The sequence below is a fragment of the Hydra vulgaris genome, chromosome 11 (genome assembly GCF_038396675.1).
Source record: "Hydra vulgaris chromosome 11, alternate assembly HydraT2T_AEP".
Lineage (NCBI taxonomy): Eukaryota > Metazoa > Cnidaria > Hydrozoa > Anthoathecata > Hydridae > Hydra > Hydra vulgaris.
In genome coordinates this window covers 31996227-32023273 of record NC_088930.1, presented here as the reverse complement: position 1 = coordinate 32023273, position 27047 = coordinate 31996227, and the positions used below count along the sequence as shown (strand labels likewise).

The following is a 27047-nucleotide window of genomic DNA, read 5'->3' as shown; positions in this document are numbered from 1 at the left end:
TATATATAAAAGTGAGTTGTATAAACATTTTTTTTTTAATTTTAACGAAATTCGAAAATAAGTGAAAAAGATGAGAAAAGTTATAGTTTTAGTAACTTTTTGCGTATTTGCAAAGGCAAATCTCTTAGAGATTAAATGCGATCTAAACAAAGCAGAATCTTGTCAAACAACTGAGGACGAAAGGTAAAGATATATAGTTATGATAAAATCAAGTGTATAAATTTTTTTTCTTTTTGCCTTTGTGCAAAAGATTATTTAGTGGCAGAATAATTTTTTTTCTTAGTTCTTCTTTTTCTTCTATATAATTTTCGACAACATTTAAAAATCTTTTTTTTCAACCTTTAATAAAAGAATATTATAAATAAATGTCTTTCGTGTTGTTTTTTTTATGTGCTATTGTACAAACTTTTCTATCGATTTAAGTACGTTGTTCATTTACAAAAGACATTTTATTTAAGTACTTTCTCACATATCAACAAATACTTTTTCACATTTTAACAAATACTCTCTCAAATTTCCTCAAATATTTCTTCACATTTCACCAAATAATTTTTTACATTTTATCAAATACTATTTTACATTTCACTAAATGGTTAATGAACTATTGTGAATAATATTGACATTAGTAATACCTTTTTATATTTTGTAATACCTTGAATATTTTTATAATATTCTTTTTGTATTTTCAAAACAATCTTAGTATTTCGCAATTTCAATCTATTATTTAAAATTTGTTATATTAATCGAACTAAGAGAAATTAATGAATTTTTAAAACATTATTTTTTTTTTTATTGAGTGAACTTATCTAAGGTGGTGCGACGAGATTATTTAAGGTGGTGGAGCGAGATTTTCTAAAATGATTGCAATATTAATCATTTTCTGGTTAAAAACCGAAACGTTCGGTTATTTTGCGGACTTGGTAATCCAAATAAACGGTTAGGGATCGATCATAAATTACGCAACCCAAAATATATTTAAAAAACAGAAGTAGGAGATAATAAGCTCTTTTTCGCTGCGATTTTCATCAAACTTAATATTTTGATTTTTTTATTTAAATTAAGACTCTTTTTATTTAAATTAAACCCAGTTGGCACGGGAAATAAAAAAGACGTCTTTTAAAGTCTTTAAAAACGTATCGAACGTCTTTTAAACGTTTTGGACGTCTTTTGAACTTTCAAAAAACGTCTTTTTTTGTTCTGGTTCCCACTGGGAATATAAATTTTTTTTAAAAAATTCAAAAATTTAAAATAAACAAAAATCAACATGAAAAACAAATTCTTTATGTTTACTTGGTTTATTACCAGAATACATAGTTTCATGAACTAATTAGATTAAAGTTTTTTTAAATAATCATAAGCGTAACTTTTACTAGACCTTTGATTATACCACTATACGCAATAAATTTCTCCCTTTTCAAACCGTTTATTATACATTTGCTCAAATTTCATAACAATTCAATTGCATTCAATTTTATGCTTTTTAAAACCTTTCAAAAAATTAATCAATTTTTGCTTTACCTCGTCAACTTTTTGCTCAATATAGTCACTCAAATCAAAAATAATTTGAAACCGAAATATGGAATGCTCTACGTGCATTGAGATTTATTACTCCTTATACATTTTTTAAGATCACTTTAAAAACTGTTTTGATGTGTCATAAAGTGTTTTTGCACAATTAAACAATAAAAAGGAAAAAAAAAGTACATTCATAATTTGCTATTATTGCAAATAAAAGTAAATTCATAGTTTGCTATTATTGTAAAAAAAAAAAAAAAAAATGTTATAAATATATTTGAAAATTTACTAAAAAAAGTACTAATAAAAATAGTTTTAAATTTGTGAAAAATTTAAGTTAATCACATTTTTTATTGAATTTTTTTTTTTTTCTGAAGATTTGGAAAGAGACGCTATTTAATTTGTTACCGTAGAAACAGTTTTTAGGTTATAAAAAAATTTCTGTTTTAGGAAAGCCACAATATATACTTATGCACACATATATATAAAAAATGTTTAAAAACATAGTATTTTAAATTTCAGTCACGGACTGGCCTTAACGTGCAATCAACAGTTTATTATTAATCCACCGATTGTGTTGATGTATTTTGTGAAGATTATGAAAGTACAAGACAGTAATAGTCTTAAGACCAAGACTCCAAGTTTCAAGACCGAGTCTAAGACTCTAAGTTCTAGAACCAATACTAAGACCAAGCTGTTTAGTAAGAGTCTCAAAACGCCTCAGGACCAAGACTTAAGTCTTGGTTCTGAGGCATTTTCATTTAAACAAGGTTTCAAAAATATAAAGAGTGTACAAGCAATTTCTTATAAAGACCATTGTTTTATGTTTTTTAATTTTTTGACTTAAATATTATGCTTTATAAGTTGTTGAGACAAATATTTAGTTTGAGATAAATAAAATATTTCTAATAAACCTGTAGAAATACATTGTCAACATTAATGTGTTCAAGTAGGAACAGCACTTTCTTATTCTTCAAAAAAGGTAAAAAGACAAAATAATTTGTAAAATGTTCTGTTAATAGTTTAAAGATAACTTTAGATAAATTGAACATTTTTTCTCTAGATTACATTTTGTCTAAAGGCCTAAAAGTTTTTCTGCAAATGGATAAAAAAAAATGATTGCAGACAAAATTCTGAAAAAGATTGTAATAAACTTGTAAGATAAGGTAAAGTATAATATATCAAGAGTAAATATCTGATGAGTGTCTTGTTAAGACAAAAATTTTTGGTAGTAATTACACAAAACTTAATCTTTTAAAAAGAACAGAACATTAATATACTGAATGACTCTTTTAAAAGTTAATTCCTAAATATAGAAAGAAAATCTATATATTTAGTTTTAATTTCTTACTTTTCTAAAATTTGTTATTAATAAAAATTGAATTTAAGTTTTTATTAACTATATATTTTGTTGAATCTAAAAAATTTATCTTATCTAAGTTCTCTGTCTAATTTTTAATTACAGAGCTCGAGAATCTGACAAAATGGTGACAGAACAAATCAAACAACTATTTAAGAATTATAACCGCAAGCTTAGGCCTCATTATATAGGTAACAATTTAGGTTTATTCGTTTAGGATCATTGTGCAATTAAATTATAAACACAGTATATTAAATTAAAATGTTACAGGAAAGCCAGTCATGGTATTGGTGGATGCCACTATTATCTCTTTTAGCAATTTAGATGCTATTGATATGGTTTGTGAGTTTTTTTGTGTTGTTTTTAATTGTGTTTGTTATACCATTTTAAATTCTAGCAATCTTTGATTAAAAATGTTGGTGTTTTGTACATCCAAGTCTTTCATTTTTGAAACTACTTTTAAATTATACTGTCAGTAATTATTTCTATTTATAACATTGAAGAAAGTAAAAAACACTAAACTTGCCCAGTGTAACACATTAACAGCTTAGTAGATATTTAAAAAACTGGTTTACTATGAGGGTATCCATAAACTATGTAAGCATTTTAAAATTAAAATAAACCCCCCTCTCTTCTAACACATAAAATTTTCAAAGCATTAAAAACAAAAAAAGATTTAATTAATGGCATTACTCTGTTATGTGACATAATATTGATTTTTTAAACTCATAAAATACAATACTAAAATTCAAACCCTCAGTCGATGTAGTAGCATTGTTACTAGATCGACTGAGGGTTTGAACTATAGCATTGTATTTTACAAAGTTAAAGTTATAAAAGAAACATTTTTTAACTTGCTGCAAGTTAAAAAAGTCTCTTTTTTAACTTCTAGTTTAACTTTTTTAACTTCTAGTTTAAAACTGCTTTTTTTTAACTTCAAGTTTAAAACTGTTTCTTTTTTAGATTAAAAATTTTTATTAGCATGTGCTTATAAAAATAAAAATTTATACATTATATAATATAATATTATGTAAAAAATAAAAAGATGAAATTTAACCATTTTTTTAAACAGTGATTTAAAATATTCATCGTTATTGTTCTGTGTTATAAGTTAAATAATTAGTATGTCAAAAAGAAAAATTGTTCATTCTTAATTTTTCTCAATTGATTTTTTTATTTTTTATAAAAAAATATTTTTTTTAATAATATTAGGGATCTGTTCATTGGGTAACAGTCTTGAGCAACCCCTCAAAACATTTTTTTTTCAAAATATTTTGAAGTCTTGTGTTTTTGTATTATATAGAATACATTTAGGGGTGGGAGCAGAGCATGAGTTAGTTATTGGTCTTTGCTTAAGGTCAGTTTCCACTCATCTTTTTTTCTACAAGATGGTAGAATAAACTTTAATTTGTCTGAAGCAAAACTATGATTATTTACATGATTATTTTTCCATTGCCCTCCCTCTTCCCATAGAAAAAAAGGTGAGTGGAAACTGAACTGGAACTGAGTGATGACTGTTTTGATATTTCTATTAAAGTTTAGATTAAAATGTTAATAAATTTAAATGATTTATAGAAGTGGTTAAATTTTTTTTTACTTTTGACGTATACAAAGATTTTAATCTAAAATAACATTGTTTTGCTTTTTTGTATTTGTTGTCTAATCGTGGACTTTCTTTTTTTTTTAAGTGTTTTTTAATTTTTAATACACAATTTTTTTTTTTTTTACTTATGCTAATAAAATAAGATTAGAGCTAAAAGAAAATTAATACATTTAGGTTTCTTTTAAAGTAAAATTTTATATATAAAAATATTTTTGTCATTGTAAACTGATTTATGCTGTTCTAAAAGCTGACAAGAGCACAACTGCTGCTTCCAACGAAGCCCGTATATATGAATCATTACAGGAATCGTTACATTTAAGATGCATTAATACAGTAGAGCATAAATAACTGCTTTGTTTAAGCTGTGTCTAATATTTTTATATGAGATTGGTAATAACTTGTATAGAGTAATTAGAAAATCAGAGCTAATTTAGAGGTCCCCCCTGTGTAAATTGTTCAGTCATGGATTGTTAAATTCTGATGGTTATGTGTTTTGCTAATTTATAATGGTAGTTTTGTTTATTATACAAGTTGAATAAAGTGATAAGGAATACTAATTAAAATAGGTAAATTTTTTATAAATTTTTTTTGTGAAAATAATGTATAGATTCTTTTTGTGAAAAAAATGTTCAAAATCTAAAAAGTAACATTTTAAAATTGCTCTGAAAATACTCCAAGTCGAAAAAAAAAACTAAATTATGTTTTAATTATATTTGAAATAAAGTCCTTCGATCTTTTTTAATTTTTCATTGTACTCTTATTGCTTTCATTTTCATTTCATAGTATCCATAAAGTAAATAAAGTAGTTAAAAATCATTAAAAAAACTTATTTTTATTTATATGTGTGTTATTTTTTTATAGAGACGCTGTTTTTAAAATTACTTATACTTGATCAACTTCAGTTTTTTTCTGTATATTCAATAAAAATCTTAACTTTTACTTTCATTTTAGAAAATTTAATTTTCTAAAAATTAATATGAAAGCGAAAGTTAAAAAAACGTTCATTAAACATTATCAGGACTATTGTAAAGAAGTTTGGCTTCTTCTTTGGTAAAAGAAAAACTGCTCCAACTTCTCGGTTTGATTTTTCTTGATCTTTTCTTCAATATTTTTACATTTTTAAATATTTTTGAAACAATCAAAACTTGTTTTTAACTTTCAAAACAAAAAGTGCTTTTGTAATACAATATACATCTAATTAAAATAGTTATTCCCCCAAATACAAACAATTAGTAAATGTACGCTTTGTTGCACTTAAGGCTAAATAATCAGTGAATGTATATATCTCTACAATCTAAGTTAATTAAGAATTTTTTTGCCATTTAAAATCATGATTTAAATTGCTTTCAGAATAATTAGATAATTGTTTATCAAAAAGATTATTTTTTCTTAAATATCCGGACAAAGCTTATTTTTCACAATAAAATGTTTTGTTCAGATACTTATTTCTCTGACTGTATATAAATATATATATATATATATATATATATATATATATATATATATATATATATATATATATATATATATATATATATATTTATATATATGTATATATACATATATATATATATATATATATATATATATATATATATATATATATATATATATATATATATATATATATTTATATATATATATATATATATTTTAACGACTTGTTAAGAAATGTTAACATCTCAATGAAAGATAATTATAAAAATTGTAAAAGTTTGTGGAGGCAATATTATGGTCTGGGGATTGATGAATCAAAACGGAACAGGAAAGCTGGAGTTTATTAATGGAATTATAGACTTTGAGGTTAATGTCAATATTCTCAATAAAATCTTCTGGCCTCAACTAAAAAATTGCGATTAGGAAAACATTTTGTCTTCCAACAAGACAATGACCCTAAGCATACATCAAAGAAACAAAAAGAGTTTTTTTATCCAAAAGCAGATCGAGTTGCTTGAATGGCTTGCTCAAAGTCCAGATCTCATTATTACATTATTAATCAATAATATAATATTGAGATCTGGACTTTTGGTATTTTGGATCAAAAAATTGGGACATGATGTCTCAAGAGGAAAGAAGAGCTAAAGATCATGCTCCAAGAAGCTTTGGGTCATATCAATCTATATACGATAGAGAAATTAGTTGAATCAATGCAAAACTGACTTGCAGAAGTCATTAAAGCTAAAAATGGTCCAAATAGAGAAATGTTTAGTTTTTAAAATTTTGTTTAGATACTTATTTAATGTTGAAAAAAAAAAAATGTATATATAAATATATATATATATATATATATATATATATATATATATATATATATATATATATATATATATATATATATATATATATATATATATACTGATATTTAAGGCTGTTTTGCATTATAATAATAAAATAAAACTCATAGTAAAAGAGTGCACAATATTCAATAGATATTTCAAATAGAGCGATATACATATTGGTATTCAATGGCTGATGATTGCTGTTTAGGCATGAAACTTAAAGTACCATAGAAAAAGTAGTTTTTTCTTTGTTTATATATATATACATATATATATATTTTTTTTCTTTGTTTATATAAATATATATGTATGTATGTATTTGTTTGTACATATATATATATATATATATATGTACAAACACATACATACATACATGTATGTATGTGTTTGTATATGTATATATATATAAACAAAGTATATGTATATGTGTTTGTACATATACATACACTTTATATATAAATGTATATGTATATGTATTTGTACATGTATATATATATATATATATATATATATATATATATATATATATATATATATATATATATATATATATATATATATATTAGGGTGTCTCAAAATTTTTTTTTTCGAAAATCAAAATGTGGAAAAGCTCAATCGTTATCGTTATGTATTTGTAGCATATAGTTAAAATTTCAGCCGTTCAAATCAACTCTAACTTAAAGAAGGTGGTTTAGTCAATTTCTTTGTAATAGAATATTATATTGCAAATTTATTATTTTGTAATAATTTTTCTTTATGTTAGGAGAATTTAGCAAACACATTTTTCAATTAATGTAAATGTTTTAATAACATAATTAATATAATTATTTTTTAGTTATTTACACATTGTTGTTTATAATACGTGAAAAAAATTATTAAAAAATAATATAGTTAATAATTTTAATAAGACGTTAAAATGAAAAAAAAAAGATTTGTTTGCTAATTCTCCTTACATAAAAATTGCGCGCGTACATATGAAAGTTTTACATAATAATTAAGTTTTCATTTCATTAAAGTTTATTTTTCAATTGTAAAGCGACTTTTTTCAAATAATTTGTTAAGTGTAGATAATTATAATAAAAAACAACACGTGTATGCTATGTATGATATGCCTTTTTCTTTGCTTGGCCAAAAAAGTATTTTTTTAATAGTATTATTTGCTGTTACGAAACAAACTACTGTACTGTAAGCTATATTTTATACTATAAATTTATAAATATATATAATTTTATAAACTGTATTGTAAGCTATATTTTCAGACAATGGCTTCAGGAAAAAAATGCCACAATAAAATACTAGAGCCAGCTGAAGATTTGAGACAGGCTACAAGAAAGCGTAGATAGTTTTATTTGTTAGGCTTTCCACTGAAAAGCTTTGCTCCAAGTCGACTTCCAACGACTGGAGAAATGCTCAGAAGATTTTACTGGCTCAACATTAGAAAAGAAACTAGGTAACGTCTAAAAAATTTCTGAATTTTATCTGTTTGTTTTTACTTAACCATTTGGCATTTTCTTAGCACTACCAAGATGAACTGTAAAGTTGGATGTGCCCTTGCTTCTGGAAAAAGTTATCTGAAATGAAGCAAGTTAGCTGAAGGAATGTGTGAAGAGAATTGGCGACAGACAATCAGAGCATTTTGAGAGAACTAGTAAATTTGTGGGGCAAGGCTGGATTCGACAACAATTTCATACTCACAGAGCAGCAAATTCGAAACAAAATTACCAACAAGATCAATGAGTACCAATCTCTAAAAAGACTCAAGACTCTAAGTCTACCAGAAGGAAGCTACTGCAAGAAAGTAAACAACTTTCTAAATGAAAGCAACTTTTTATTCCCAATTCATAAGGCCAACATCTTTAACTTGATAAAGAGTGATCCATTAAGGAGCAAAGAGGCTCAAAAAGAGGGCATTGAGTTTCTAAAGCACTGTCTCAAAGGACACATGATCGAGATGGTGGGTATTGATAATACATTTCAAAAAAATGCTTGTTTGGCTGTGGAGAAAATAAGAATAATGGAAGAAAAAATGCGCTCACAAGATGAAAAGCTCAGAAATCAAGAAAAAAGGAAAAAAAGGAAGGTAGAAGAACTAGAACAAAGAGAGTTTGAAGTTTCCTGGTACAAGACCCAAAAGATTTCAGGGGAAGTAAAAGTTATTCTTCAGCTAAGTATAGATGAACTCATAAACAATTGGATCCCAATCATGACAAGATATGGTATTGGTGTTCGACCAGGAACCTGTTTAGTGACATCTCTTTATAAAGCTGGTGGTATTAACATTGAGGAGTTGAAGATCTCAAGATCAACTCTGACTAGGAAAGCACGCACTGTAGTAGAGTCAGAAGCCCAGATCATCAGAGAGCAAAACATGGACAAAGTAAGAGGCTTAAAGCTAGTGATTCACTTTAATACTAAAATTGTAAGGCAGTACACCAGTGAAGAAGCAGTTTCCACAAGTCATGACAGGATAGCTATAAGCGTTTCTTCTCCTGAAGCTGAACCTTTAGATTTTCTGCTTGGTATTTTGAAAATTAAAAGCTCCAAGGGAAGCGACCAGGCTGTAGCCATTCAAAGTATCCTCGAATACTATGAGCTATCAGATCAAGTTATTGGGGTGTGTGCTGACAACACAGTTAGCAACACAGGAAAGAACAATGGAGCTATTAGAAATGTTATTGTTCATGCTTTGAGGAGGCCTGTTCTCTGGCTAATGTGCAGACATCACATATATGAGAGACATGTGTCTCATGTCATGGAACTTGTTTTTGGCACAACAAAAAGTCCAAGGCATTACCTCTATGTTTTACTTCAGAAGCTATGGCCACAAATACATAGAGAAGTTAATAAACTTGAAAGAATTGTCAAATTTGAATTGTCTCAGGATGCATTTAGACCAGGTACTCTTTTGCACCAACTTGCAGTTGAAACTAAAGAATTTTGCACCACAGCACTTCAGAGAAACACTTTCCAAAGAGGAGACTACAAGTCTCTTTGCCAGCTACTGGCTTACTTCCTGGGTGCAGGTGTATCTAATTTCTTCTTTAAGCAGCCGGGAGCTCACCATGAGGCCAGGTTTATGAGTGACTATCTTTACCTTCGTGTCCTGCAGATGACACAGAAATATCATCCAAATGATTCAAAAACAGTAGAGCCTGCTACTCTCAAGAACATAAACACTGCTACAAATTATATTTTGTTTTTCCATGGTCTATTCTTTCTGAAGAGTCCTATGGCAACTCAAGCTCTTTTAAATGACCTAAGAGCTTTTAAGATCCCCAGCTTGTAGTTTTGTCTCTTGCTAACAGGGATCTAGATATACCAAGTTAAGAACAACATCCTTAACAAATTGTTGTCTTTGGCCGTTCCAGAAAAAGAAATATGGTGCTTGAGAAACCTGGAATCCAGCCAGTTGTTGTTTCAATATCATCTCTTGATGATTTTGTCACTGAGCAATGAGTTATCTTCTCTTTTTTCTCCTAGAAATCACGAAGGAAGAGCTTTTGCTGCGGAGGGAGAAAGGTATAGCTGCTTGCGAAAGTGAGAAAGCCCCTAAGTCATTTGTCAAGTTTTCTGCTTGTGCAAATCAGCTTGCAATGATAAATGATAGGGCAGAACGTCACATAAAGCTGATCCAAGACTTTATTGGAAGGACACATAACGAGGATAGACTTCAGGATACTCTTCAGGTAATTACTAAACATTATTATACAGACCTATAGTGTGTAAATTGTTAAGGGGAGAGGGTCGTTTTTAAAAAATTAGGCAATTTAAAATAGCAAACACATATCATGCTCATTTTTAATAGCAAAAAAAGGAAGTCAATTGCATTTAACAATTTACACCTAATAACCTCTTACCCCACCCAATGTACGTGCATGCTACACAATAATGTCTGCAAAATTTTAAAAGTATTTCCATATCATTTTATTTAATAAAATAAACTATTAATTTCAAATACTTGGAATTTTATTGCATGGATTATTTAATTATTTTACAAAATATCCTGCTTTTTTAATTTTATTTATTATTTTCTAGGTTGTCCGTAAAAACAGACAACAAGTATCCAAGAAAGTTATAAAGAAGTACCTGCAGAACATCTAGCAAGTATTACAACTGTAATCACGTTTTTGTTGCTTTTAAACTCAATTTAGAATTATTATCTGAAATAAAATTGTCACACAAAATCTGTATCTTCCTTATTTTATTAGATATATTTTAAATCGAAACCAGTGTTTTGTGAGTGTTTTAAATTTAAAACTATCTATATTCGGAACTTTAAAATATAATATTCAGGAAAATTATATTATATAGAAATTGTCTAAAACCACCTTCTTTACGTTAGAGTTGATTTGGGAGGCTGAAATTTTTATTATAAGCTACTAATACATAATGATAACGATTGAACTTTTCCACATTTTAATTTTCAAAAAAAAAATTTTTTTGAGACACCCTAATATATATACAGTGCTCAAAGTGGAAAAAAAAAAGTAACGGGATGGTATTTGTTAAATTAAAAATATCAACCCGTCTAATCACTGTTATATATAGAGATTTATAAAAAGGTCGTCACCTTTTTATACTTTATAAAACGGTGACGGGATGGCATCTCTCCCCACTTTGAGCACTGTATATACATATATGTGTATATAAACCTAATTTTATTTAATGATTAAACTTATCAATATAAGTTTATTCACAATGTTTTTAAAAATTACTCTGTGTGATGCAATGCAAGTGTGATCTAATGAGTATTAAATTATTTTGATGTCATACATATAGTTTGGTTGTGATGTGATGCTTAACTTATGATTTTTTATAGATGTATACAATAGATATGTTCTTCCGACAACGCTGGTGGGATCATCGTCTTGCACATAATTTAAGTGAACCAATAACTATTGCAATAGGCACTAGCCATCCATCAAACATTATTTGGACACCAGATACAGTATTTATGAACTCAGTTACAAGTGCACTTCATCACGTTATCGTAGAAAACCACAAAGTTGACATTTATCCAAATGGAACAGTATTCTGGGGGACAAGGTTGGTCAATTATTTTTCTACAAAAAAAAGCAATTTAATTTTTATTTTTTATTAGCTAATTTTTAAACTATAAGTTTAATTTAAAATAATTTATTTTGTCACATTTTTTTATTTTACTACTCCGTTCATCTTGTTACTTAATCTGCTTCCACATCTCGTTGCCTAATCTACTTCCATATTATGAGTTAATTAGTTTTTTCACTTAATCATTATCTCCAATAATATAAATTATGAATAATTTGTATTTAGAATAACCGTGTCACCATCCTGTACATTGGACTTAAAAGCTTATCCAATGGATGTACAAATATGTGGTTTTGAAATTGTTAGCTGTAAGTTAATAATTTTCTTGTTTTTAAACTTATTTAAGTAGTAGAGTTATCTGTTAAATTTGACTCCAAATGTTGTGTTTTAGATATTAGTATTTTAGATATTTAATGTTTATTGTAACAATAATAAAAACATTTATGTATATTAATAATGACTGGAGCAATAAAAAAGACATTATTAGGAAATTGAGCTTGATTTAAAATCTTTTACAAAATATATATAAAATGATTGTTGCTAAAATATTAAGAAAAAAATTAATTTATTATTATAATTGTTAAAATGATTACAATTGTTTATTAAAATTTCTTGGATGAGGACTAACAAGGTTACTAGTTATAAACAATCAAACACACAGAAAGTTCAATAATTATTTGGTTAAAAAACTAATTATTTAAAACATTAAAAGTTAATCCAAGTTGAGCTTATACACATTTTAAACAAATGCTTATTTAAGTATTTGCTTTTAAAAACGAATAAATTTTTGCTACATTTTTTTTTTTTGCACAAGGTGTTATTCAGCCTTATATGGGATATTAGCTAGCCAATATACACAGAAATCCTAAATGCTCATAATATTAAGGATGTACCAGAATTCTGTTCCAGCTGTAATTTGGGGCTTTTAGTTCATTCTGTTTCCGGCCGGAATTACAGTATTTTAGGCTGGAATGCCACATTTTTTTAACCTTTATTTTTTAAGACATTTGCAACAGACTGTGTAAAAAAAATCATCAAATCATTGTCCTACTGGACAATGAAGAACTATTGGTAATCCTAGGTAATTTCTAAAAGATGCACGATGTAATTTTATTTGCAATAATCAATTATGTAAGGATTTCTGGAAGTTTTTGGTTATTGTGGTGCAAGAAGAGTTGCTCACCAGTTTTGGGCAACAAAGTAGCTCTTTTATCGTCAAAAATATTATCTGCCTCTGAGAATAGTCTCATTTTAAATGTTACTTAAATTTTAAATAGCTCAAAAATATAGGATGCTTATTACAGCAAATATTTCAATTTTAACCTAAATGGAAAAATTAAAAATAAAGTAATAATTTCAAATATAATTATTATGCAGGTTAAAACTTTCAATGCATAAAATTGTAAAAACAAATAAAAACAACATATTAGATTTAAATTAAACAAGATTCAAATTAATAAATTAGGTTATATGTATTATGGGTTATAAATATATATTATATAGCCACTATGCCGAAGTTTCACTTTAATCTTGAAGGTAAAAAATAACATAAATATAATTCTTGTTCCAGCTGGAATTTCATTTATATTTCCTGCAAATCCTGTTCCGACCAGAATTTAAAATTTCCAATCTAGTACACCCCTACATAAAATTGAAATTCCCAATTTAAAGGCTACAAAAAGTTCCATTCTCTGGCTTAAGTTTGCCAAATCATATACTAAAGTTTTAAATAATTATAGAAATTATTTAAAACCAATATTTAATATATATTAGTAGAGAAGTAATAAAAGAAATGGTAACTTATTAAAGGAATAAAACAAAATAAAATCATTGTTTTTAGTATAATTTTGCAATTGCACAACTGTAGTTGCAAAGTAACTGCAATGCATATATATATATATATATATATATATATATATATATATATATATATATATATATATATATATATATATATATATATATATATATACATATATATATATATATATACATATATATATATATATATATATATATATATATATATATATATATATATATATATATATATATATATATATATATATATATATATATATATATATATATATATATATATATATATTAGGGTGTCCTAAAAAAACCAAAAGGTTCAAAACATATCCTGGTTATATACCTTAAAAAAAAGAAAAAAGAAAAACTTTAGGTCTCCAAACCTTCAGGAAGTGTTAGGTGTAGATTTTCATTTTTTTTCAAAATATTTTATATTTTAATAAATATAAAAAAACCGAAGAAAACAGTTTATTTCGCTTCAAAATATTTTTTATTTATTTTAAATAAATTTACATCTAATCAAAAATAACTTATACTAAGGAGTTATGCTGTTCAAATCGCTCTTTCTCATCCTTTTATCCGCTTTCTATATTATCTTTAGCAACCACCATGATGTTTTGTCTCTGAATTTCAATATGACTGTCTGCTAGAAAATCTTGCACAAGACAAATATTTCTTTCAGAGCAGTCATTTGCGCACTGAATATTTGAAACAAAATCTTTAAAAAACTTTAAGCTGGGATGGAGATCGACAAATTTTCCATCAGAAATCCAAAACAATATATCTTGTATATTAAGATCAAGTATAAAAAAATTTACCAGCTATTTTTCCCTACAAACTTGTGCAAATGAGTGTTCCTGTTAATGATTATATCCACTCTAATCTCTGGTTTCTTTATTTCAAAATAAGAAATATCCTCAGGATATGGATAGTTAATAAGTTTCTGTATCATTAAGAATTTTTCATTTTTACGCCTGGATCTGCTAGTGATACATCTTCAGCCAGGTACATCTTCAACATCTTCAGCCAGGTACCACATATGTTTAAGAAGAGAATTTTTGAGACTTTTACCTAATACTTTGTCTTCTTCCTCTATGCTTTCTGCTACTTTAATTGCTTTTAGATCATTAGATGGTGCCTGGATTATTATAGATGACTTCAGTAACCAAGAAATATAAAATATTGCTACAAAAGGTGCAATTTTGTTGACATCTTCTATCTCCTCCACTGACATAAATTTAAGTTTTTTACGAGTTAGTTGAAGCATAAATAAATATATCCCATTTGCCATAAATCTAGCCTATCTAGAAACTTGGTACTTCGTTACCCAAATAGAAAGAACCAAGTTCACATAATCTTATATAGTCTGTTCTTATCTTGGGAAAAAATTTTAGGGTAATGGCGCTTCCTAAGTATTCTTTAGCCTCTTGCGCAATCTGGTACAAGTAAGAACTGTTTTTGAAAATATTGAAATTAAATCTGTCTAATGAGTTAATGTCTTCATTGCATACCTGAAAATTTTCAGGCCTTTTTTTTGGTGCCTTCATCTTTCCTGATAGTACTTGCACTTAATGACTGATGTGTCTCTCATATTTATGTCGACGACATAAAAGCCACATAATGTGCTTTCCGACAACATACCCAGTTATAAGGTCAATTCCTTCATTATGTGCACCAGTTTTTGAAGCAGTTGTGTCAGTACAAACAGCCAAATTGTTATTTTCAATTTCAAAATGTTTTAGTATCTTTTTTATTTCTTTTGCTTGGTCTTTGCCTTTAGATGAATTTGCCTGGAACACTCCTAGCAGAGTATCACTACTATTATCATCCTCAGGGGCTGTCACGCTTACTGCAATCCTTTCCATTTTAGCAGTAATATTATTTTTAAGATCCTATTCTTTGCACAATTTACTATCAAAGTGAAGCAAGAGTTTCTTACCAATCAAAACATTTTTATAACTGTTTCTAATTTCTTCACCTTTGCTTTTGATGGTATGAAATCTTTTTCTGTGGGTTCCTGATTTTGAAAAAACAATATTTTCCAAATCATGCCCTGCATACATCAGAATTGAAGAAAATATTGCTGTATGACCCCTCACACCAAGATGAAATCTTGCAACGACTTCACTTGTAGCTTTTATTAATTCATCCCCTGATATTGAGAGGTGCAGCTCATCAGATGCTTTTTTTTTTTGTTGTTAATGGTACAGGGGAATTTTTATCTTCTTCACTAGATACATCAAAAAATGAACCATTAGATGAATTTGACTCAAAATATACTGATTCTGTATCAAAACCAGAGACAAAATTAAAGATAAAAATACATTTTTATCCTCTATGAACATTTCAAGTTTTTTATCTAACTCATTTCTGTGTTCAATTCTCTTCTGATAAATCATGTCAATATCCTCAGTTAAAGCCATTTTTCTAGTAGACTTATGGTCAATTAGGAATTCAATGTCCTCTTTAATGACATCAGGAGTTCGATAAATTTACTCCGTTTCTTTTGTTATATATTCAAACTTCACCAACCTTTTTAACTTTTAATTAAATTTTTGCAGAAAATTCTACAATATATTCTGGAAACTTCTAAAAACTTTCAGAAACTCTAGAAAAGTTCTATACATAAAATTATATCAATAATAGTTACTAAAAATTAGTTTGCAAGTTAATTAATTTGATTAACAGAAAAGTTTAAGTGATAGAGTCAATAAACATAAAATTCTTAAGTTTTTATTTATGATTTTTTAGCTTGAGAAATCAGTTTTTATGTTGTTTTTCTTGTGATCATTTTATTTTCTTACATATTTTTTTTTTATATTTAGACACTTATGACTCTCGCCATCTTAAATACGACTGGTATTGGAAACCGGGAATTGAAATTAAAGAAGAAAACATGCTTGAGTTTAAGTTGACTGATCATAAAACAATAGGAGAAGAAAGATATTTTGTTGCAGGTAGATATTGGTCTTGTAAACTTTTCATTTTGTTCTGTGTTTAAAATCATATTTTATCACTAGTAATTGTCTTTGGACACCTACTAGTAATTTTCCCAATAAAGGGATGTGCATGTGTTGATACAAATGATGCAAGTCAACACAGACACAGTTTACAAAGAAACATGTTACAAAGACAAATTACAACAACACAAGTTACAGAGACAGGTTATGAAGACGCAGTTTGAAAAGATACAGGTTACAAAGACACAGTTTGAAAAGACACAGGTTGAAAAGACACAGGTTACAAAGACATAGGTTGCAAAGACACAGGTTACAAAGGCTTGTACTTATGATGAGTTTAAAAGCCTTTAGTGATATCAATCTATTTCTCCAATTTTAAAATATTTTTATTAACTTAATCAAGTTTTAAACATATGTCAGTGACATATCCAACAGTTATTTATGGACACCATTTTCAGTAGCAGACTCGCCTGATTCCCACTTATTTCTCTCCTCACAGAGAAATCATGGAGTCTTAAATACTGAAACAAGTTCCCTTCGTACCGAAGTACTACTCATGCGCTGCGTAGGCGGAGCCGAGATTTGAACCTCCAATCCTGCTGCAACAGCCAATAATTATTCCAAACTTTTTAGCAGCGCTTTAACCAACTGAGCTATCCCGGCTCATATCAATTATCACCAACCACTAAAGAACTTAGGCAATAATTTTATTTTTGATTAAAAAAAAATTATTTTTATGTAAATAAATATTTGTAAATATGAACAAGGAAAAAAATTTGCAATGAAAAAATGTTTAAATTGTTTAAGTTTTTTTTTTTTTAACCATAAATGTTATGGTAAACAAACTAATATACATTTACAAAAAATCTTTTTAATTTAAAAATCTGTTATTAAAAAAGTCAATTGAAAAATATTGTATTATATATATATATATATATATATATATATATATATATATATATATATATATATATATATATATATATATATATATATATATATATATATATATATATAATTTTATATATATATATATATGTATATATATAAAATTATATATATATATATATATATATATATATATATTTAGATTATTTATATGTTTTAGGAAACTATACAGTACTTGAGGGAAGATTTAGGTTCAAAAGACTAATGGGTTTTGCTATAACACAGGTTTATTTACCTTCAACAGCAATTGTAACGGTTTCATGGGTGTCTCTTTGGATTAAAAGAACAGTTATACCGGCCAGAGTTTGTAAGTCTATCTACTATTAATGTATTATTTATAATGATTCAGTCAAATAAACTAATTAAAAATTATTAATAATTGATTGATGAGAAAACTTTTCATTTGCTATTTTTTTAAATTCATCAAGTTCAAGGGGGCAAGTACAGTTGAAAAGGCTGGCCTTTGTTGGCATTTCAATAAATGTTTAATATTTAATCAATAATATTGCCTATTTGATAAAAAAAAAATAAGGTACAGAATATAATGTAAAAGAAAGGCGTAAAAATCCTCATTTAAATTACTTTTTGTACTAGGTTTTTCTAGCAAATGGAAACAGTTGGCTTTAAATATAAATCCTAAATAATATACAATACCCATAAATAAAATAAAAATCATAAGATATTTAATTTTTACACTTTGATATTCTTACAATAAAAACATTTTTTTAACTTAATAATTTTTTTTTAAAGTTCACGATTTGAGTCATTATCTTTTGTATTATTTGCTGTCACCAGCTTTGGATGGACCAAATCTCCTCAAGCTCTAAAGCCAATTTTTTCTGTTAGTTTCAGTCAAGTCAGTCTCAGTAAAGTTTGAAATGTAGCTGTGACAACTAACGCATGGAAAGATTCTTGGAAGGTATAGCGCATATGTCTCTCCAAATTTGCTTCATTGGTTTGAAAAAACCAATTTCTAAAGAATGAAAAAACTAAATGCCTTTTGAGAAAAAGCATATGAATGTAATTTGCAGAAAGTTATCAACTTAAATAAAAAATAAATTAAGAAAATGTTTCTACTTTTAACAAAAATAATATTATTGAATTTTGTCTCTTAAGCAAAAATAAATGCATAGTGACTCCCATGAACGTGAATAGTGCTATACACACATATACAATAAATAAATATAAATAGTGCTATATACACATCTTTTCTATGTTGACTTATTTTGTAAGAAATAATAACCTAAAATATTAAAAAAACAAAAAAACTTTACCTATTACAACAGTTGCAAAGGTAAAACAATAAACTAAAATTTGTGCTGAAAAAGTTTTACAAGGTTTTACTAGCAGACCTTGATAAATTAAAAAGACATATGCTTCCAACCATCCTGGAGACATATGTTTCCAATCATCCTGGTCATCCTGATTCATATACAATACACAATTCCCAACACACCAAGTGTTGTGAATTTAAATTGGGGGTAAAATGTATGCCACTAAACAAACATTGTTCATTTCCTGATTGGTAAAAAATCTGGACTCATCCAGATTATATAACATTTATCATGATTTTTATGTAAATAGTGCTTAACATAAACCCTTTAAAGTGCTTTGTTATTTTTTCAAAGAAAGTAATTTAGCTTGATTTTAAAGTCTATTAAAAAGTTGTCACTTGGTTCATTTCATTACTATTTCAAGGAAATACTCTGATTTCACAACTGTTCATAAACTGTCGCCATTGCTTTCATGTCTTTTCGATTTAATGGCCAACCAAAATCGGATGTATATAAAGCTGTTAGATGCCCTTTACTAAGTTTTGACTTTTAAAAAATGTGGTCGCAGAGGGTACTGACCCAAGTGCAATGGCGTAATAATATAATTAGATGCATGACTTGAGTTAAAGAGTGAAGCCAGCGTCCGCCATCTTGCGTTACGGCAAAAATCTGAAATTCTGAAAGTGTTTCACAGAAATATATGATTTATTTAAACTGGACTTAAAATTTCAAAAAGATTTTAACTGTTAAATTTTTAAGAGCAACTACTTCTTTTTGATAAATTGCAGAGTTATGGTTATTTCGTGTTGTGCATATGGATGCACAAATGGCCAAAAACAAAAACAATGCGTGTCAATTCACAGGTATGATGAAACACTTATGATAAGTATAAGTGTTTCATCATACCTGTAAAATAACATGCCTTGTTTTTGTATTAGTATTAGTATAATACTGGTACTAACTGACATAATACTAATATTAACAATACTAAGAATACACTTATAATTAAAGTGTAATACTATTATCAATTGCATGGGTTATTAAAAGTTAATAACTCATCCAATTGATAATTGTATATTTTTATTGAAATTATTTATTATTTTATTTTACTTTGTGCATTTCTATTAGGAAGTACATGCATACAAATAATGTTTACATCATAAACCTCTTATTTGTACGCAAAAAATATTATTGTACTTTGATTCTTACTTCAATATAAAATTTGCATACTTCGGTGGATGTGAAAAATATCATTTTTTTAAGCGTGGCCGACAGGGTTGAAGGTTCAAACTTTCATTTGGGAAATTTTTTTTTTCATTTTAATGTCTAAGTAATTTTATTTAGTTTTAATTTCTAATTAGTTTTACGTTTTTTAAATATAATTGTTGTTTATTTATAGTTATGTTTATCATTTATTTTTATTTTTCAAAGTTTCATTGCAATGAAACTTTGAAAATATTCAATATTGAATAATAATATTCAATATTGAATCAGTGCATCAATCCGTACATAAATTGACTGATTTAGATGTAGTTGCATCATTTTTATGAGGACTTACATGTTGGTAATTTTTATGAAAATTTACATGTTGTTCAATTAATAAAAAAAAATTGCTGCTAGATTTTTAACCATTAGATTCAAAACGTCAAAAATTTTACCTAACTTATTCAAGGAATAAAACGCAGGTTTTTGACTTTTTTCGTTAAAAAGCACCTTTTTGTTAAAAGGCTTCAAAAATTTACAGGTTTTGATTCATGTCTACTTTTGATTTAATATTTTTAAATGTACCTTTTATTATTATACTCATGCTTCTCAAATTTACTGTTTAATTTAGGTTTCCTTAAAATATGATTTTAACTTTGTAAATTTTGATTAATTTGAAATTTGCTTTTTATAATCATTATAGGTGCCTCAAGAACCTTTAATGAACCTTAAATATTTAACAAATCCCCAATATCATCAATATTTTAAATATAGGTCATATCTGGTCTCAAATAAAATGAAATTATATAATTTGAAATAGATTAGTCATTTATATATATATATATATATATATATATATATATATATATATATATATATATATAATATATAAATTAAAAATATAGTAAAAATTAATTCTATATAGATGCTTAATTGATTAAATCGAATTTAATATATGTACCTATAGTTTTGACAAGGCGTCCACCCATCAGTAGTAATAGATAAAAGTTTAATTGAACATAAATTAGACTTCAAAAGATCAACTTTTTCTCGATATAAATCTGTCAAAAGAGATCTTAACTTTTTTCGGCAAGGCACTTTGTACTTTGGATTTAAGCAAAAAACAAATTCTTTAAAGGCATTACTTTCTACCAACATAAATGGAAAACAACAGGCAATAATGAATATCAAAAAAATTCTATCAATCTTATCGCTATTTTCTTTTGACAAACCACTCATGTTTCATTTCTTTTTCAGCGTTATAATTTTGTGATCATGTTCAAGATGGTAATCTAGTATACTTTTTGATGTTTTACTTGAGTACTTTTTAGATCTGTTATTACTATGTTCATTACATACCCATTTTGATGTTTTCTCCTCAATTGAGTATTATTTGTATATCGTTTTAGTAGTTTCCTCAATGGACTGTGTATCAATTTCAATTTCTTTTTTACTCGATGAAAAACTTAAACTGGTTTCGCCACCGTTATGATATGGAGAAAACGTATTATTGTTTGACATAATTTAATAATTTAATTTCTTACAAGAAATTTATAGATATTGTTTAGAAGAACTATTTACCGAGCAGGAAACCATTACTTTAGGTTAAATTTCAGAAATACCAAAAACCATATATAATTTGTGAAAAATAGGTAGTTAAAATGTTTTGTCTGAACACGTATTGCCCCAAATGTTATTTTACTGAATTAAATAACAATCGGTTTTTTAGCAGAATAACTTGGTTAAAACAGCTGATATTTTAATAAAAAGTAATTTCATACAGAATCAATGGCGGATTAAAGCATTTCAGGCCAAAAAGCAGAGATACTTCGACACCATCATTTGATGTCAACTGAGGGTCTTTTCAAAACGACTTTTTTTATTATTTGCTTCTTTTGGTAGTTTTGCCCCCTTCTCCACGAATATGTCTTGTCATGGCCCATAAATTTAGGCATATCACTAACAAATTATTTTTGTAAGTTTTAGATTGATAAATCAATTTTTCTGTTTAAATTAAATCATAAAATTACTTATATTAAACAATACTAGTAACAGAAATATTTAACTAATATATGCAATTTAATTTATTTTTTCTATTTTTAATTTAATACAATATATATTTGTATATTTTATATATTTGTTTCATATTAAAATTTTTTAAGCAAGCCTCTTTTTTAAGCAGGCCTAAGGCAACTACTTAGTTTATCTAATAAGTAATCCGCCACTCTACCGAACACATAATTAGTTAATTTATTTTTTACAATTTTTAAAATAAGAATAAAAGTAAATAGTTTAACATAATATTTAGTTAAATAATATAAATTTAATAAAAAACTTTAATTGTCTAAATTTTACAATCTAATTATCGTAAATAAATATATTAGAGTTTTAAGAATGTAGAACTAATTAATTTACGAGTTCTTGCATCAAAAAATGATTGGAGGTGTTATATAAAGGAAATCCGAATATAGTTCAAGCACAAAACACAACTTTCAAAAATATTGCACCTAATTTTTATAAATTTGTTTCGTATAATTATTTTTATTATTACATATAGTTTAACTATAAATTGAAAACTTTTTCTCTTGAAAAACCTCAAAAACTTTGTGTAGCAAACCTTTAAATTCATGTGCTTTCGTAAATTACAACTATAATTTACTAAATTGTAACTTACAGCAATTCGTAAAGGCAAATGAATAAATACTTGGAGATTTAACCTCTTCACAACTAACGCATAACAAGATATAAAAAATTATTTTTGTTTAATAGTCATAATTAGGGAGTTTATATAATTTTTAAGCCGACTTAAATTATTTTTTGATAAATTGCATTTTTTAAGATATTTCATTTTTAAAATGGTTGTAACTACCTCTGTAGCTTACACGGCCGACGCTTGTAAGTTGGTATCACGTCAAGAGCGTTATTAAAATTGTTGTTGACTGGAAAATAAAATGAAAATTCTCTTTTTTTAAAAATTTGCTGGCCTGCTGGTCTAAAAAGTCTACATTTCCTGACTGACTTATCTAAAAAAGTCAAATCTGCCAACTAAATGAACTAAAAGTTAATTGATGAAGTGTCACACACCTTTACAACCAACCACCCCAACTTTTTCACGGCGGCATCTTGTTAAACTTCTGGAACCGAAAAGAAGTTATTTTGATATTTTTTATTTTTGCGGTACAATGATCATGTATTAACCCTTTAAGCGGCACCTTTTTTTTTAAGCCGTACATCCAAATGCGCGGGTTATTTTGAATAAAACTCAACTTTTTACTAATTCAAATTTAATATGAAAATAATGTATAAAAATATCATTTAAAACACAGTATTAGTGAGAAAACATGTTATTAATACTAAAAAATATATATTTTAACACTAGTAGTATTTTTTTGAATGATAGAGTTGGAAACATGGTGCAGCACACAACTCTACATCACAAGGGGTGCACTCATAACGAGAATCTTTTCTTTTCCCCTTTTTTCTGCATACAACACACCTCCGTTGAGGTGCAGTTTTACATTCTGTTTCCGGAACATATGATGGAAAATGACGATGCACTAATCGCATTGGATTTCCATCAAGACTTAGCCTCCCACCCTGTCCGGATGTTACTATGTCATAACCATAAAAAGAAACTAAAGCACTAACAAGCTGCATTCTGAATTCTAAAGCCTTTAGTTTACCTCCTAACATTTTGTGAATGACTTGTGCATTAAATATGGAAAGATTAATCAGATGAAAATAAAACTTCTTATACCATTTTTTCACCCTTTTTTGCTCACAAGCATAGGAGGTGGTCATTTGATCACTAAGATCAACACCACCCATGTTGCTGTTGTAAATGTGGATAACAGTTGGTACTTCTTTCCTTGCACCTTTATGTAAGACAATTTCTAAAGTATCAGGTATGCAGGTGGTTATCATGTAAACATCACGTTTATCCTTCCAATGCATTACCATGAATTGATATCCTTGCTCGTATGCAACACACCTTTCATTTGATTTCAATTTTGCATTAATAACATCTTTTGGTAGATACTTTCTGTAGCTTCGTAATGTTCCCACAACATCAGTCTTTCTTTGAACAAGAAAATCACAAATTTCCAATGAGGTATACCAATTGTCAAGGTATATACACCGTCCAACATCTAACAGTTCTTCAGATAATGACATTACTACATCGGTGGCCTGATATTTGTATTGTTGAGAAATTTCTGTGCCAGCACCAAGGTATATAATTTGATTCCAGACATATCCTGTTTTCCCACATGCCAATGCAAACGTCTTAATACCGAAGCGTGCACTTTTTGATCGTATCGATTGTTTAAACGACAGCCTTCCCTTCCACAAAAGTAATGATTCATCTATGGATATATCACGTCCTGGTTGTTACATAATTTTCCAGCGGTTAACAATGTACTCCTGAATGTATTTAATTTTTATATCCTTTGTATAACTTTTGTCCACAAAACTAGAAATATCTACAAAATGAAGAAATCTCTCTAGCAATAATAATTTGTTTTGCGATAGTATACTTTTAAAGCCTGGTGTTTCAAACAGTTTGCTTTTGTATAGTACATTCGCAATTTGGGCTTTCGAATAATACCACAGTAGATTATCACTGCAAAATGAAGGCGTATGTCACGAGATGTAAATATAGCTCCACTATTAATAAATTTAAATATACGAGAGCTTCTTTGAAATACTTTACCTCCTGTCATTTGGTTAAAGTATATGTTAGTTTGTTCAGCAATGTACTCACAAAGTTCGTTTGTAATAATATATTCAAATAATTCAAGAGGGTCAGAGTTTTTTATATCTCCATTGACTTTTTCTTCAGAAATAAAATTAAATCGTCTCATTCCTTCTTTAGGAGGTTCCTTTTGCCAATTTAAATTCTCATAGCAACTAACTTTCTTCTTCTTTAGAGCTGGAACTACTTTTATATTCTTGATATTTTGCTCAATTGATGGAATATTCTTAAAATTATCGTCACTGTAATCACTCAGATATAATTCTTCATCTGTTTCTGATTCGATTAAAAATTCTATTTCACTGTCAGATAAAGATTCTGTCAACGAAGAAAGATCTGAGTCTTCTTCCAAGACAAAATTTACAGCGTCTTGAACAGATATTGATCGTCGTTTATCTACCATATTTTTTTTTATTTCTAAACGAAATTTGTGTTTATTAGTTCCGTAGAACATTCGAGAATAGTAAAATCGTGGTTTGAAGGGTGTATGACTAATTTTAAGGTGTTACAAACTCTATAAGTAACACCTTATAACAGTGCGTATTATTACGGCGGTGCTCCTTAACTCCTAAAACGGTCCTCCGTATTATTACGGCGTTTTGTCTTAAAGGGTTAACAAACTTTTTTCGAAAATTCTGATAAAATTCTAATTAAAGTTTATGTACTCTACTCTAATATAATTCTATTTTACTTCAAAAATATTTTAGTAAAAAATTTTTTTTATTAAAATAAATTAAATTTTTTGATGGCTCCAATAAAATTAAAATATACATAAATCTAACATGTTGAAGAGCCACACAACCTGAATAAAATAGCTGCGGGTTGCCGACCCCTGACCAAGGTGATAATGATCTAACCGGTGATATATACATATCTATATATATGTATATATAGATATGTGTGTATGTGTATATATATACACACACACACACACACACGATGCGGTATACATAGATGCGGTAGTAGCTCGCTTCATAAGCGAGAGGTTCCGAGTTCGATTCCCACCACGTCCCTGGTAGTACCGCGCTCAACTTGTTTTTCCGCGCAGCGTCCTTGTTCGTCAAGGTTCGTGTTTCGGAGTTATAGAGTTGATGGAGGGTTAAACCACAAGTAGCCTCCTCATCTGTAGTGGCCTTCTCGGCCTTGGGAGGTGAATTACACACACACAAAAATATATATATATATATATATCTTATTATTAATATTTAGACAATATATTTACTACGAAATTTAAACTCTTGCTTCTTTTTAGCTTTATGTATTACAACTGTTTTGACAATATCAACAATTTGGGGCAATGTAAACGCTCAGTTACCGCGTGTCAGCTATGTAAAAGCTATCGATGTTTACCTTATGACGTCGTTTATTTGTATTATTTTGACACTATTGGAGTATACAATTGTTTTAAATATACCAGATATTATGAAGAAAGTTCGAAATAACCCATTATTTAGAAAGCGGGTGAGTTTTTTCATTTTCAAAACTAAGGTGCAGCTGCGTAATCACGACATGAAATAGTCGGCGAAACCACGACATGAAATCGACAATAGTCGAATTTAAAAAAAAAATTTAATTGTGTTAAAAAGCTAGAGAAAAAATGTGGCGCTCTATTAAAAAAGCGTATAATGTTTAATTAGGCAAATATCGGAAATTAAGAGTTTAAGTGTGATGATTTGTACGCATGTGCATGCATCTTCTCTCGTCGTTGCTGAATTGTTTATTTTAAATCTCCTTTTGAATATATTTTAAACAATGAACCAACTAAAAAATTAATATTGATTCATTGTTTAAAGTTTATTTTATTTATAAAACTAATTATATACTGCTATAATTAATTACTAGAAAATGGCTAAGGACACTTCAAACAAAATTCAACTGTTACCAAGAGCAGTAAATAACGAAGAAAGTTTAAAGGAAACAGAGAAAAAAAAAGAGCAAAAAATACAGCAAGAAAACATTGACATATGCAATCGCATTGAGTTTCTTTCTCGCTTCTTTTTTCCTTTAGCTTATACGGTTTTTAACATATTTTATTGGTCAATTTATTTAAAAGAAGATTTAAAAACGCTGGAATAGTTTTTTTAAAGTGTTAACAAAATCGACAAAGTTGTATTTGTTAAATTTTTTATAATTTTCCTAAAAAATTTTTTTTGTCGAAACCTTTTTTGATTGTAATTTTTTTTTTGTTAGTATTTTATAAAAAGCATTCTATTGGTTCCTCTAATAATAGATTATTTCTAGTAATGTTAGTCGTTTTTCTTATTTAA

The 27047-nt window shown here is 27.4% G+C and overlaps 1 protein-coding gene across 2 annotated transcripts; it reads left to right on the top strand.

Annotated features, from left to right (window-relative positions):
* LOC100205004 (gamma-aminobutyric acid receptor subunit beta-2) lies at window positions 1–27024 on the top strand. 2 transcript variants are annotated; one of them, XM_065810781.1, is made up of 10 exons: window positions 2389–2497; window positions 2579–2681; window positions 2981–3066; window positions 3146–3213; window positions 11577–11803; window positions 12053–12135; window positions 16468–16599; window positions 17711–17857; window positions 26033–26241; window positions 26623–27024. In XM_065810781.1, the coding sequence occupies exons 3-10, from the start codon at window positions 3000–3002 to the stop codon at window positions 26854–26856; spliced, it is 1167 nt and encodes a 388-aa protein (XP_065666853.1). In that variant the 5' UTR covers window positions 2389–2497; window positions 2579–2681; window positions 2981–2999; the 3' UTR covers window positions 26857–27024. The 2 variants fall into 2 exon arrangements, with proteins under 2 accessions (XP_065666852.1, XP_065666853.1); XM_065810780.1 differs by lacking the exons at window positions 2389–2497; window positions 2579–2681 and adding an exon at window positions 1–183.
* The last annotated feature ends 23 nt before the right edge of the window (window positions 27025–27047 follow it).

Excerpts from the sequence above, each read along its gene's own strand:
- LOC100205004 (XM_065810780.1), top strand. The coding sequence starts at position 71 with ATGAGAAAAGTTATAGTTTTAGTAACTTTTTGCGTATTTGCAAAGGCA. Across the intron at positions 11,804-12,052 it reads ACAGTATTCTGGGGGACAAG|AATAACCGTGTCACCATCCT; the intron begins GTTGGTCAATTA and ends ATTTGTATTTAG. Across the intron at positions 12,136-16,467 it reads TGGTTTTGAAATTGTTAGCT|ACACTTATGACTCTCGCCAT; the intron begins GTAAGTTAATAA and ends TTTTATATTTAG.